The sequence below is a fragment of the Tyto alba genome, unplaced genomic scaffold, assembly GCF_018691265.1.
Source record: "Tyto alba isolate M040663 unplaced genomic scaffold, T.alba_DEE_v4.0 Super-Scaffold_17, whole genome shotgun sequence".
Lineage (NCBI taxonomy): Eukaryota > Metazoa > Chordata > Aves > Strigiformes > Tytonidae > Tyto > Tyto alba.
In genome coordinates, this window is record NW_024881279.1 from 5351766 (window position 1) to 5366929 (window position 15164).

A 15164-nucleotide genomic window follows, 5' to 3' on the forward strand; every position below is an offset into this window, starting at 1 on the left:
AGTGACTCTGTCCCATTTGAAGAAAGGAGCCTGCCTGACTCCTGGGTTCCTCCTGTCCCCACCCGTGGTCTGGGCTTGAATAGAGGAGCTATTGGCAATTTTTATTCTGGTCATTTACTCCTTCTTGCAGAGTCTGACTGTAGTACAGATGTTAAGGCACAGCTGTTTACCATTTTTTTCTGGTCAGTCATGTGAATTGTCCCCTGGTAGGTTGCCTTTTTTTTTTTTTTTTTTTTTTTTTAAATCTAATGTCTGCTGGCAAAATCTGTGGGTTTTTTTTTTTTTTTTTTTTCCAAATTCGCATAATTAGTTACAGTGCCTGAGAAAAGACATGAAATGCTCCAGCAAAAAGATGTATATGTCAGCTGTGGATTCCTCCCTGTCACCTTCACAGTGAGGAGGCGTCTCAGCAGCTGTGCTAGAAACATGGACTTCTCGGCTGTGTGGTCCTGCCGTTGTGTCCCACATCCCGCCTTGGATCTGCAAGCTCAGTTTTAGCAGAGCCTCACTTCAAACAAAGCCCCCTGGCCCAGTTCCTCCCTTGGTCCTGCAAAGAGGTGCTGGAGCTCAGCATCCCACGCTGCCCATGCTGAAGCCAACAAGCACTATTGGAGCATGTGAGGTGGGAGTGGGAGCTTCTCCAGGCGTTTGAGACCATGTGGGAATCATCATTTTCCAAGAAATATGTTTTGAGTGCCGACCTTCCGCTAACATACCTCCTCCGATGGCCTGGGCTGCTGGTTCCCCAAAGCCATGGGGACATCTTGGTGTCCTGTAGATGGGACAAGGAAGCTGTTTTGTGGGTTATGTCCCAAGTCATTAAACCCTGGTCATTCATGAGACATCACAATCCTGGCAGGGCTTCCTGTGCTTGGGCTCCACATGTTTCTTAGATCCCTTTGATCTGGGCAGGTTGGAGCGTTCTCCCTTCCCTCAGCTTTCTGTGCCTGTTTTGGGGATGTAGATCCTACAAATGGAGCCACAGGAACAACGCTGCCTCTCCCCTACACTCAGCACCAGCTTACATGTCCCACCACCCACACCCTGCAGCTGCCCTGTCACGAGTTAACTTTTTGGGCACAAAAAAAAATCAGCTGTGGGTTTGGTGAGGCTTCCAGAACACCCTGTACATCAGCCAGCATGAGATTACACAGAGACCAAATGAGCTGGGAAGGAAACCTGGAGCAGGGGAAGCTGCCTACAGCTCATCAGAGCTCTCCCAGCACCAACCGCTCTGGTTTTCCCACCAGAACTCACCCCTGCATGGCTACTGGGGGAAGCATGCTCCCTCACTGCATTTTCCTTTTTCTCATCAAGCTTCGAACCGTAAAGTAACAAAGGGCTTCCAAACATGTTCTCTAAATTCTTGAGAACCCAACGTTCTCTCACAAGTGGAACGCCTTATGGATTCAAGCAGCTTGCTTGATTTCCAGGGTATTTCTTGGGGTTTTTGTCAAAGTTTGGGTTTGGGGTTACCCAGCCATACTCTTCCAGGCTCCCAGCAGGTCTGCAATAGCTGAGGGATTTTGGCAACTCTGTAGGAATAATATACCCCAAATGGGTTTGTTTTGGAATAGTTCAAGTTGTTAAGAAAACATCAAATATTTCCACTCTGACATTCAGTCTGTTTGGTGGCTTAATAACAGTGACTAATTGAGTTCCTAGCAATGATTAAAACTTCAGTAGTTCAACTAGAGAAGCACTGCGATGATTGCCTTTTAAGTGCCATCCCTCACTCACAGACAGGACACACTCTGTGTTTAAAGTTTTCTTCAATGTCGAGTCTCAGACTAGTTAAGTGCAGGCAGCTTCTTCCCTCCAAGTTTGGAAATAAGGCTCGTGCATGCAGGGAATTTCTTTTTCTCCCGTACATCAGTAGCAGAAAATTAGATTTATAGCAGATTAACAGAGAGTAGAAATTTGGTTGCTGGTTTACATCATGTATCTAGATAAGATAATATAAGTCTGAGATTTCTGTGTAGGCTTATACAGTTTCAGGTAACCCTCTGATATCAGTAGCCACACCCAAAAAGAAAAGGTTTTGAAAGGCTTTTTTTTTGTGTGTCCTCTTCTCTTGCACTGCTAAAGTGAAAAATAGCAGATAAAATCAAACATATCATGTTTGCAAACTTCCTGAAGCTGGGAGTGGGTCTAGGCAGGGAAGATTATCTCTAGATCCCAACTGCTCTGATGGCTTTCAGGGATGCCGCCGTGGGAGTTGCTTCTGTGACTGTGGAGAGAGCGGCCGACTTCAAAGCAGGGGTGGGAATTTGTTCCCTTGCAGTTTGAATAAATCTCTCCATGGTGCAGCTGCCTGCAAGCACGGGCTGTGCCTGCGAGGCTTCACCAACACAGATAAGGTGAGGTTAAGAAAAAATTTCTGGATGCTGTTGGGGCATGTGTTCACAATTCCTTGTTTCCTACTGTTTTAACAGTTTCCCATCCATTCACTCATCCTTTATAGAGTGTTAACCTCCTTTTGCCCGTTTTCCAAGGGTTTGTAACTGCAATCTGTTTGTAAACTGCTGAACTTAAGCAATGATAGCCTTGACCAAAAAGGTGATTTAAAAAGAAGTTCTTGTTTAAAAAAATACTGTGTCAGACAGATGATAAATAGGTGGTAACTAGGAGGAAGTCTAGTTTACCAATAAGAGATAAAATCATTCCAGCAACCCAATGAAATCCTGTTACAATGCTGGGGTTGACCAGAGCACCAAGATAAAGGTAAAGATCCTTGATTTTTCTTTAAATCACAGCGTTGAGTATCTCACAGAATAAATGGGCATATCTTTTCTGTGCCAGGAGACAGGTGAGGATGGCACTTAGGAGAGGCAATTCCTTAATTTAAATGAAAGGAGACAAGAGGTCCTGGCTGTTATACCCAGTTTCCCATATCTGCATGTGCATCTCTTGACTGCTTTTGCTCCCCATAGCTCTCAGCTGTGGGACTGGGGAAAGTGTGGGCGTCCTTATGGTGCCTAAACATGGTACTACTGACCCATGCAGTGGAGTATTCATAGGGGTGAAACCCGTGTGGGATTTTCCAAGATACTTATCCTGCAGCTTATTACTTCTCCTTAAAATAGCCAACGTTTCTGTCCCTGCCCAGCTCTGCTTGCTTTAACCATGCTAGTTCCCCAGTGAAAGCAGAGCCAGCTCCCCCTCTACAGCAGCATGTCTGTGTGTCCTTCCTCCCGATCGAGTCATCCTGGGTGGTGCTCGGCCCCTCTATGTGTCCCCATGGCTACAGCTGAGCCTCTTTGTTCAGCCTTGGGTAATTTTCCACTTTCCAGACCTCCTCCGTGCAATAAATTAAGTCAATCTGGCTTCCCAGCTCAGCCCCTCGTTGGTGTAGGGGCTGTTTTAGTGTTTCCCGCTCCCAGCCCAGGGGCTGAGGGTCTTCTCCAGTGTGGGGGATCTGCATGCCCACACCAGGAACACGTCACGTTTCCTAGTGCTTATACTAAAAATACAACCAGAGATCAGAAGCTGTATGTGATCTCAGTCCACAGATTGTCACACCAGTTTGTCTTTTCAAGAGAGGAACATCAGACATCCCAGATGTGCCACCTCCAAACTGCCAATAAATCATCATGACATTCTCTGTTATGTGCAGCACCTTGTATCAAAGATATTGCTAATAGTAACAACTCTTTAGCTTTTATTCCTTTGTATTTTTTCACTCTATTTTAGTTCTAATGTCCAGTCTAAAATCTCTACCTTGATTGTCTACTCCAATCCGGCTGGAAATTTCAGGTGCTGCTGAAACAACTCAGTAGTTTTTCCCAGTGAATACAGGGCACATTCCTGGGACTACTGGAAAGAGCAAAACAGGGGAACACTGGGCACACAAAGGAAGAAAAATCCTGGAAAAAATTATGGCAATGAACAAATCTTCTGGTACCCATTAAAAGGTAATAATTCTAACCAAAGGAAGGGGGATTTTCCCGTTGTGAAATGAAATAAACATTCAGAAATGATTTGTGTGTGTGCGTTTAAATTTAAATTTAGAATTTTATTAAGTATTTTTTTCAAAGGCCTTTTTCTTCCCAGGGTAGTTTGGTTACAATCTTCTCTTAAGAAAGAAAATCTCTGCAAAGAACACAGCCTCTCAGGCTTGCTTTGCTCAGCCCTCACCATGCAAATAACACCACGCTGTGATATTTGGCAGCAGATCTTTCACGCTTTTAATTACTGCTGTGGTCCTGGTAGATGCACAGCATCTCAGAGTTGAGTTTTGAGTGTTTCTCTGCTAGGTTTGTGCCCCAAATAAATACGGATAGTCGTGGGGCAGGTGAGGTGTGATGCTCTGACGTGGGAGGGTGGACTTCCAGGTTGGAGGATGCTCAGTATCCATCTTTCAGACAAGTTTTCCATTGCAAATGATGCTGCAGCTCTCCTGGCTTTGTCATTTTTAGACTGATTTAAGTCTTCATAGGGTGCTGTAAGTGGCCATGTAAATGCCCATCCTGAGCCACACCAGCAGCAGAACTGGACTGACACCAGCTCGCCCTGCCCTGTCTCCTGGGGTGCCCAGGCTGTCGCTGTGCTTTGCTGAGGTTTTCCCCTGCCTAATCCATGTCATTTCAAATGAAGTGTCCAAGGGCTTTTCATTTAAGCTTAAGTCCCAAATCTCCTGCAATGTATTCCTCTTAGGAGGTGGGGTTTCAGATAAAGATGTCTTTATGGCAGCACTTAGGTTGGATACAGGTTTTGGATACAGCTGCAGCATTTTTCGTGCAACTATATTTAAGCAGCTATTGCGAAGTAGTTTTTTAAGAAAGGCAAGCTAGAGCATAGATGCAGCCTTTTATGTTGCTTGTTTCATGATTAAATAAGGTACTTTTGTCCATCTTGAAATACTTTCCTGAGTAGAGAGGAACTTGCACCAAAACATGTGTATGTTGTGCTTTGAGGTAGTAAGGCTGCGGTCCAGGCAAATAAAAAGAAGGTACCATTTGCTTTTGCTGAGCACAATGAAGACTCTGCTGTTATTAGAGTGGCAAAAGTAACCATTGCTATTATCCTGGCTCCACTCCAAGAGTAAAAATCAACCCAGGTCTGTGTCATTAACTCAATAGCTGTCATCTGAGTAATTTCTAGGGTCTCATTTTTTTTTCCTATTCTGCATGAATCTCTGAGTTTTAATATTCAGGTACATTAGACTGTAATTTCCTATTGATTTTTAAGATGGGAAGGTAAAGAGAAGAGATGTAATTTTAAGAAGTGTTATCTGTTATTTGATTAAATGAATTGCCCCCCTTCACATACAGTAGTCACATAATATCCTTAATTTGACAGTAGCATGAAGATGTTATCTGTATTTTTGAACTCTAGTTGCCTTCATGACGTGTCCTCATCCTTCCCCTCTCAGAAGTGTCTGGTGGGTGTTTTGTAGGAGGTTGTGGAGATGGGGAGGTCAGCTCTGGTTTAGGCTGTGAAGATTAAACATTTACTCTCTGCAGAAGAATTAAACGGTAAAATGAAAACCAGACACCAAATCAGCTCCTGTTCATTTACTTTTTTGGAAGGAATAACATCTTTCCATAAAATCTGCGTAGTCAGCTGGGTTCTGCCTCCAGTAATGTTCGTTTTACTGGCAGACCTGACTTACGAGGCAACTTGGTGTCCAGAGCAAAGTGCTCCGCAGCCTTGAGCACGTCTTCAGGAAAGAAAAGGACAAATTCCCAGTCGGTGGCTCTTGCTAGCAGAGCCATGTCCATGCCCGTGCCTGTGCAGCTCTTCCAATTCTCTCTGCCTCCATCCCACCATGAAGGATTTCTTATGGCATTTGTTAATGTCAAATGTCCTGAATGTTGGGATTACTATAATATGCTAAAAAGCCTGGTGGAGCAACACTTGTCCTGTCCCTAATTAGCTCATTTAATTGTTTGATTGAAAAACTACAGAGCACTTTCTGCTTTCTGTAGTTAGATTACAGCATTTTTCTGAAAAAGCAATAACATAAAATATTTTTCTAAATAATGTCGATTCAAAAATAAGTTATTCTAATAAAAGTAACAGAACCTATTTTTTATTGGAAACAGCTAGTTCTGCATAACTTACCTTGAGCATTTTTCATCCACATATTTCAAAGTGCTTTGAAGAAAATGAAAGATTATTATTATCATCCCCTTTTTATATGTGGGGGAATACCATGAAATGAGTTGTTGAGTTGTTCTTAGGGCACTGACAGCACAGGAAACAGCTCCTAAGCATCACAAGGTCTAATCCAAATTTCTGTCGACAGCATTCCTGTCTGTGGTCCATATTATAGGGTACCCACTAGAGTCTTTCACTGAATGACACAATATTTTAGTCATACATGAGTATTCATCTCTTTATTTAACTCCATTAATAATGCAGTTTCGCTCTTTATTTTCTCCATAGAATCCCTGTGCTGACAGGGAAGAATCTGACTTACCTTTGCCTATAAACTCCTTTGGCACATGGACTCACATTGCGTTCACTCATGTGAAATCCCCCTGGAAATTCCATCTGTGGGGCTGGCAGCGTAACCGTGGTCCCAGCCTTCTGCAGACAACCATCTTGTGTCATCGAAATTCAACGTAAGCTCAGAAATGAAAGTTTGGCCCCACTGATCAGGATCCAGATGGATAAATTCAAGCTGGGGGCCCAGTTTTGACCCATGTCTGATTTAAATGCAAAGTATCGTAAATCATTTAAAACCATTCCTGCATGTGTTTAAGCTTACCCATGCGAGCAGTCTTATTGAAGTCAATTATAAACAATGGCATTTCTTTCTTCTTTATTCACTGATGATTTCTGGTACAGGGTGTAAACGAGTCTTTTATTGTGTTTGACACCGAAGTCGCTTAGCCAGACACTAAAGAGTCATCATACTAATTGATAAATGCTGCTTGATTGGGGGGTGTTTAATTTTATAATCCTATTAAAAATGATAGATATGTCAAGTATTTGTGCCTAATGGACAGAACATATTTTTCTGCTCTAAGGTTTCCAGTTTAATTTTTTTGTAAGCAATTGGGCAGAACCGCTGATATAAGACAAACAGATGCTCTTCAGCTGTACTTTTCCATAAATGATTTTGTTCTGTTTTTTTGTTCCCCTACCAGGCATATCAAGTTCAAAAGAAAATGTTGCTTCTCACTAATGAGAAGATTAATCGCATTCACATATGCAGCAGACTTTGACAATTCTGTTGAAAGTTTGATGACCTTTAAGAGACAAAGTTTTAGTGTGCCCAAAATAAATAATTCATCCTTCACAGATTTGCCCTCTGTATCCATCTGCTTAAATCTGAAGCATGCTGATTAAAGTGACTGAGTGCAATTATCTTTAAACCTCATTGAGGTAAAAATCTCTATTTTCCTATTATACTTCAAAGCACAATTGCTCTTTTAAAGATATCAATGATCCGATATACACGGGGTCCATTTTTGCTCTGATTTATATCCAGCTCTCTGTAGCATCTTTCAAAATCTCACAAAAAGCTCTGAATTTCTCTTTTCCATACAAGTTCATTTTCCAGCACTGAAAGCTGCAATGTGTAACTAATCCTCTCACAAAAATCCCCAAAATCGTCATCTTCAAATGCAGCTGGAAAATTCATCTCTGTTCTCACGTACAGGGAGAAAAATGTCATCTAGGCAAGTGGCAAGATGTGATTTACTTTGATTACTGCAATTACTGACACTGCCAGGCTTCTTCCATCTATGAAGGCTGCAGACAATTAATTGCCAGGACAACCCATTGCCCCCTTCCTTCCCCCTCGCAATGCCCACTTTGCTGATTTCTCACCCCACCTGTTGCTCTTTTGGGTCCCAGCCCAGCTTCTGCAAATAATGATGCGTGCAAATAGCATCAGCTATGAGCACAGCCAAAGGGACTACACCTGGGGTGGAACATGCAGGGCTGGTCACTGGTCCTCATCCCAAAAAGCCTGCAGACATCACGGCTCCCCTCCAGCCATCGGCTTCAGGGGGCATGTTTGAAACTTCCTGCAGTGACCACATGCAGGTAAATAAGCTGATTATAAAATAGCCAAGCAGATGGTGTCTTTTGTTGCTACCTGTGAAAATAAGTACAGTCCTCCTATTTCCCTGGGAGGAAGGAAACAACTCAGTGGGTATCATGCAGCTCTTAGTTTATTTAGGACACTCTGAAAGAAATGCTGAATGAATATTGCAGCTATTTAAATGAATCTTTCGTGGTCTCACATGAAATTGGACTAAACTGGCACCATCTCACCTTGTTACTAGAGAGAACAAATATTCCCTCTGGCAAAAATCCTACTTCAGGCTTGAAAAGATGTTTTGTTTTATTTTATTTTGTTTTCATGCAGAAATTGAAATTGGTCTTAAATGCTCTCTGGATTTAACGTTGCTTGTTATAGAGGAAACAATGAAAATGAAAGAGTAAATAATAAGGGATTGCTGGGTTTTTAAAGGTGATTTACAGACAAAAGGAAATCCTAGAGATTAGGAAGTTGTTTAGATACCAGTGACAGTCAAGTATGGAAATGTTCCAAAATCAGAGATTAGGAAAAAAAAAAAAAAAGATATGAATTGCAAAGAACAAAGCCATGAAGGTAGGGAAGGTATACTCAAAAAGTAAAAAAGTATCCAGACAAAGAAAAACAAAAAGCCTCTTAAAACCAGAAACAAGACACCTGCTTTTCTGGCAGTTACCAGCAGCAAGGAAGACTCCACCTGCCAAAACCAATTTTTAACATCAGTAAATCACCATGCAGCTAAAGTAACAGGATGTTGGAAAGGAAATAATTTCCACTAATTAGTGTATCAGGTACCACTCTCACGCACTCAGCACTTGCACTATTGAGCAAGAGCTCGGGGTTTTCTCTGACTCAGGGTATAACCTCTCTTCCCAGCCCAATGGGGAACATGTCGTTGCCTGGAGGTTGCAAGGTGGGGTTGGCTCCCACGGGGAAGGAGTGGGATGTAGTCACCCATGAACCAACGTAACTTTCTGCTGAGCACTGCATCAATAACGGGAGAGGGAAGGATGGATGAGAAAAAGGATCTTGAGATGCTGAAGCCTATCCCTTCTCAGCAATGAAAGGGAAATTTTAAGTATTGCAGAAGGAGTAATCAAATCTGTTGAAAAAAGTAAGAGTGGCTTGGTTGTACAAAGATCACCTCTATTAGCATGTCATACATGCTCATGGTCTAAAATACTTAACATCTCAGCCCAGAGTGCGTGTGAAACTAGAAATTAACAGCACATTAATGGAGTTATGCAATGGAGGAATATGTCATAAAATAAATTACCTAAATTGAAAGCTGAGTTTTGAGCCTCTGGATCATCTTGAAGTCTGTGATGTATGTGGAGAGTCAGTCTCTTGGCTTTTGTTAAATTTAATGGGAGTATTATTGCTGAAATCCCTTACTTTGCCTTGGACATGTATCTCATGGTGTCAAGGTTGTTTCATGGAAACTATCGATGGTCAGGTTTTTTGTTTTTAAGCTTATCTAAATACTGTCATGAACACTTTTGGCTTGTGATGTTTGCTTGGCATAATGTGGACTGAATTGTGGGTATACTGATGTGGAGAAATAATAGAGAGGCTGCGGCAATCATAGTATTTCAGGAGGGTAGGAGGCCACTTTGTTTTGCAATATTTGAGTATCTGAATTGCTTGTCATCATTGAGTTCAGGTTTATTTGTGAAAAGCAAGATTAGATGAAATAATGACCTAATCACAGTCATATGCTAGTGTTATGAGGATGCAAATTTGTTGAAGGTGCCTAGTCAGAATCATAACTAAAAATCTGTGGTTAAGATATCCTTCAAATAATTGTATAAAAACCGAAATAGATCTCAAACCTATGTGTAAGGGAATGGCTCTCTGAATGATATTTCTGGACACGATACTGTCTTACTCTGCCATTCTGTGTCAGGATGAACCAGGCAGAAAGCCAAGGTCTTTTGCTTTTAGTGATAAGTAACGTTAACCTCACCACACAGTTCCTGTTTCAGTGAATTTGTGGCTCGATGTTTTAATTAACTCATCAGTAACAAGCTGAGGAAAGGTATCAAGGGCCCTCCAGCTCTTTGATCAGGGATCAGGATCCCCCCAACATATCTCATTCCCATATATCATCAAAGCTATGGTAAAGACCATATGAAAACTACAGCCCAGTTAATACATATTAAATAGTGTTTCTTTAATAGATGGGAAATGATAAACAGTTTCCTAAAATACATAAACAAATTAAAGAGAATTTCAAGCTTTGACATCTTAATAGGGTATGATGAATAGTTTGGCATCATGACAATCTCTTTGTCAAGATAGGGAGCTTTGAGATGTAATTGCTCTATGAAAGAGTTATTTAGTAGCTTTCCTATCTGAGACCATATTATATGGTTTATGGAGGACAGTGCAGGGTCTTGTTAGGGAAGTTTATCTGATTTGGCTCTTGGGGCTTTATCCTGTCACCGAGATCATTACCATGATACCTTTCATGTGATTCAGTTTTGTTCTATTTTTCATACAAAACCAATGTCTGACTCATATCCCACAAATAACATTAGGACAACAGGGGAAGGGCTTAGTTGTGTGTCGGAGGAAAGACCTATTAGCCTCTTTTATTATGGTTAGGTTGGTTTCTGTAATAACAATCTAACGAAGTGAAGTGTAGCTACCTGGAAAAAGAAGGGACAGTTGTAATTGCCTGCTGTTCACCAATAATTTATTAAAATCAGTGTCAAGAGTAAATCCTTGAAAATGAGGCTTGACATGTGTACATGATTACTCCTATGCCTGTTTGCGGGCTGCAAGTGAAATAAGCAGTGATTCATCACGAGTGAAGTTTGAATTAACTAGAGAATCCCTGGTTTGAGATGGTCACCCTGTTTTCTCTAGACATTCGATAGTTTTGTAAAGATAATGGCTATTGGCACGTACCATGGTGCAATAGACCCATAACCAGGTTTTTCCACTTTCTCCAGAGACGAACACTGTGTTGCAACACTGCAGAGTGTCGTAATACGGAGAAGCCCCAAGAATGTGGATGGGATGTTTTTCATAATGCAGTTTCCATCCTGACATCTTTCGGTTATTAACTGCAATTTTCAGCGTAAACAGAGATATATCTATCTGGACCAAGGCTTGGCACATCTTGGCTGCTTTCATCTTGTATCTCAGCAAATTAAAAAAAAACCCAAGTCCCAGCAAGCTCAACGGGGCTTCAGGCTGCAGCAAGCAGAAGGGGGGGGGGTCAGTGGCCTAAGAGAGGGACCGTATATGTGCCTATAAGGATGCTCAGGACCACAGTTAAGCACAAAAATGTCAGTGGCCTTAATCAAATGTGATCAGAGCTCAGAGCCTGCCCATACCCTGCTCATCCATGTGATGTCAAGCAGATACAGCCCCTTCTGGGAAAGGGAAAATAGAAAACAAGAAATAGTTGTGCAGCTCAGGCTTTAGGTGCCATTCCCCTGTGCACCCATGATAATCCTTGAAGCTGCTGTCTGGGTAATAATCTAGCAATTAAAAGAAAATAGTGGTATTTAATTAAACTTGTCAATCAACAAGAAATGAGTTTTCCTTATCACGAGGAGCTGGATTTGATTTTGCCACTTGGAAATGGACGTTAAAGACTCTTGTAGAGTAAAACTTTAATTAAGAAAAGAGATTTGGATTAACATGTGAGGCAGAGAGAGAATGAAAGGTCCTTGAAAATCATCTGAGCATGATTCACAGGAGGAGAGGAACCTAAATATGGGAACAGATTTTTTTTTTTTAAATAAGAGAAAAGCTATATGGTGCTAAAGCTGATGGGTAGAAGAGGCACAGGAGGGATTTTTATGAGGTTATCATGTCTCTATTCAATCCATTTTTCTGCTCTTGATATTTAGTAATTTCATATATTCAAAGTCTGGTCAGAAAGTGCATACACTGAGGGGCATCAGCAAATCCTAGGGATTTGGCTGCTTCACTTTCATAAATTTAGATAGCAGAGGAACAAATGTCTCTTTTGGAAGCTCTGAAAAATCCACTGTTTGTCACTTTATGGCTGCGCTGATGACACAGAGGATGCTGTCCACTCATATCTCCTGCCTAAGCCCACAGAGCTCTTTTCCTGCCCCAGCACATCCAGGAACTGCCCCAGGTGCCTGGAACTGTCCCCTGATAAATCCCAATGTGTTAAACTCAATGCTCAGCCCTGCTTTTTTTTTTTTTTTTCAGCCGTGTTCCCAAGAAACATTGATTTTTGTGGTATCAACTCCTTATCCTTGGATGGCTGCTTCTTCCCAGCTCAGGTATGTCTCCAAAGGTTGGTGTCTCAGGGATTCATGGTAAAATTACTTGCATTTTTATTTTGATTTAGATACTAGACAAAAGCCAATCTCTTTTTCTAAAGGTGACTGAACCATTTCAGCTGAAACTAAAAAAATGTCACCAAGGCTCATGCACACAACAGAGGAAATGTTCAGCACAAAAATCAAAGTTTGGAAATCAGATAGTTAACCAGCAAAGAGCATGGCCATGGAGGTCAGCTCATGAGAGTTTTCTCCTGATATCTATTGACTTTGGACTAGGCCCTCAGGAAGTAAGTTTGTGGTAAGAGGAATTTCATTATTTCTCCAATAAAAAAGATCGCAAAATATGAAGTCTTTGCTGTGAGCAGCCGATTGGGCAGACTCCATTTTTACAGGATGCTATCTGCTATCTCAAACCTAATTTAAGAATTTGTCCACTTCCTGCTCCCCAGTCACTAATTAGATTTATAGGTGTGGAACTGGAGAGGAGATAGGTTTGCTACAGAATTCTGCAGGGAAGGATCTGTTAATTTTAATCCTAAATGAAGTTTGAGAAAGGTTTAGTTTGTGCAGTTATAACTTCTTGGCATGCAAAAAAATCCCACTGAGGAATTTCTGATCATTTCTCTTAATAATGAGACAGATTTTTCTGTTTGTTTGGCTAATATGTGTAAGTTACCAAAGTTGACTTAAATGAAGCCTCAACTCTTCACCCCCAACCCCCACCTGTAGCTGCTTGAGTAGTTTGGTATTTCATTGCATGTCTGCATAAGTACTGCTGAAGGGACAGAAAAGGGGGATGAAATTATTTTACAAGGATATATCACCTGTGACAGTCATAATCCAGTTTAAACACAGACACCCAGGTTCATCACCGGCTTTAGCCTTTGAGGAGAAGTTTTATTTGGCAAGGGAGGGTGTCTGAGCAAACGCCAGGAACAAGGTATTTGGATAAATGATGGATGGCACTTCAAAGTTGTTTTTCTGTGATGAGTGAAGATAATTGATTTGCCTTTAAGCCACTGCTGTAGAGAGTCTGGGCTCTGGGAAATTCAGTGAATTAGTTACTGGTGGTCTAACATGGCATAGGGCATGTTGGAGGGGTATGAGCTGCCATCCCCAGAAGCTCTCAGGAAGATAAGGAAATTGGACCAAAAAGCTGGACATCTGGGAATATTCCACCCCTGATGCTGCTCCAGTCAGCAACCTCCTTACAAGGTCATTTATTTCAGGGGAAATAGGAAAATGTTGAAAATATACTCAGAGAAATCAGAATTCGTGAGACACTGCTCTGCTCCATGCATTAACTCAGAACAGCAGGAGTTGCCAGTAGGTAAAAGGAAAGATAAAATCAATTGTGTTAGAATAAAGAAGGCACAATCCATCAATGATTTTTTTTTTTTAAAGTTTGGTTCTATTAAATAACTTCCTGTCCAGTTTGGGATAGTCTGTGTCTGATGTGCTTTGTATTAATTTGAGTTTGGATCATGGGTCAGCATCTGTCCTGTGTCCCCACATGTATCAGACCTGATGCACAGAAGTGCAGGATTACACCTGGGCTGGTTTTCAGCTCCAATGTTTGATGGTGTGACAGAAACAAGGCTGGACATGGGGAGATGTTTGCTGTAGGATGGTGATCCAGCTCACTGCGTAGACTGGAAAACAGATCTGCTGTCACTCCAAAATCCTTCCAGCTAGTGGATGTTGGAATCTATGTTCTGAATTCTTGGGTATTTCTACAGCCTGCCCAAAAATATAGTTTTCCATGGAGCAAACTGGCAAATATCACAAGACAAACTGAAATTTCATAAGAATGTACTGAATGGCCAACATCAATGGAAAAGTACTTTATACTTTGCCAGAGATATTTTGAGGCAGAAATAAAGAAAAAGAAGAAAAAATCCCAAGCTCTCAACTAAATAATTTCCTATCCACTTATAGTTACTTAACGCTTCCCTCTGAAAAATTACAGGAATCAAAATGAACAGATATAATTAAACCCAGATTAGTAATATGGGAGAATGCTGCTAGAGCACGCAGTGGTCGGTGTGCTGCTCAGCCCACTGAATAGCTTGAAGCTGGGCTGGAAGGGTTCTGCTAGGTTGAGGACCTGCTTTTTAAAATTTTTTTCTTGCAATACTCTTGTGCTCAGTCATTGGTTTCTCCATGCACCACCCCTGAAAATCATGGTTTTTCCTCATCTGTCTGCTTGAACGTTTCTGGATATTTGTATTGTATCACCAGTGAATACATGTTTGTCCATCAAAAAGTTACATGAAATATTCAGCTTTATAGCTGAGAAAAATGTATGTCATTTGTTGTGATCTAACCTGGAAGAAGGAATTTTTCCCTGCAGAAATTGCACTTTAAAGTCTGTCAAAATATTTTGATGGTATTTGTGGAGGCCTTAGCCCAAGGCTGCCCTCAGCACTCACAGCAGGAGAAACAGGCTGTTTCTTAATTCCCTCCAGACAAGAGATCTTTGGTTTGAGGAACAGAAGCTTGATTTTTTGTTCTCATTTTGGTTTTGGTGCTCACAATTCACCATTTTGCTGGGAGCTATTTCAATGCACTGAGATAAAGGAGGGCTCTGGGGTTGAGTTTTCAAAGGTTGAGGCACTTCAGTCTGGTTCACCAGCCAACAAAGCAGGGATGTGGGAAGCTCTCCCCAGTGAGAGGGAGCAGCAGCTCCTCTCTGTCCTCAGCAGGAGAAAAAACTCAACACTCTCTTCGTGGCCACTCAGGCGTGCAGCTCCCGTTCCTCTTGCTAGATGATGCTTCTTCAGATGCAAAGTCTGGAAGTTAATCCCAGAGCTAGACCAAGCCAGCCATCAGTCTTCAGGCATATATAGATGTTCCTTCTCGAGTCACATGTTGTTTTTCTTTGATAATTGTTT

The 15164-nt window shown here is 41.5% G+C and overlaps 1 protein-coding gene across 3 annotated transcripts in view; it reads left to right on the forward strand.

Moving 5' to 3' along the window:
- The window catches only part of LOC116964942, an 83046-nt gene that overhangs the window by 47159 nt on the left and 20723 nt on the right, over positions 1–15164 (forward strand). For all 3 annotated transcript variants that reach the window (XM_033006249.2, XM_042790393.1, XM_033006250.2), the window contains exon 2: positions 12194–12267. Coding sequence is in view for 1 of the 3 variants with exons in the window: in XM_042790393.1 (XP_042646327.1) it covers positions 12194–12267 (74 nt within the window). In the remaining 2 variants the exon portion in view is untranslated. The remainder of the gene's footprint in view (positions 1–12193; positions 12268–15164) is intronic.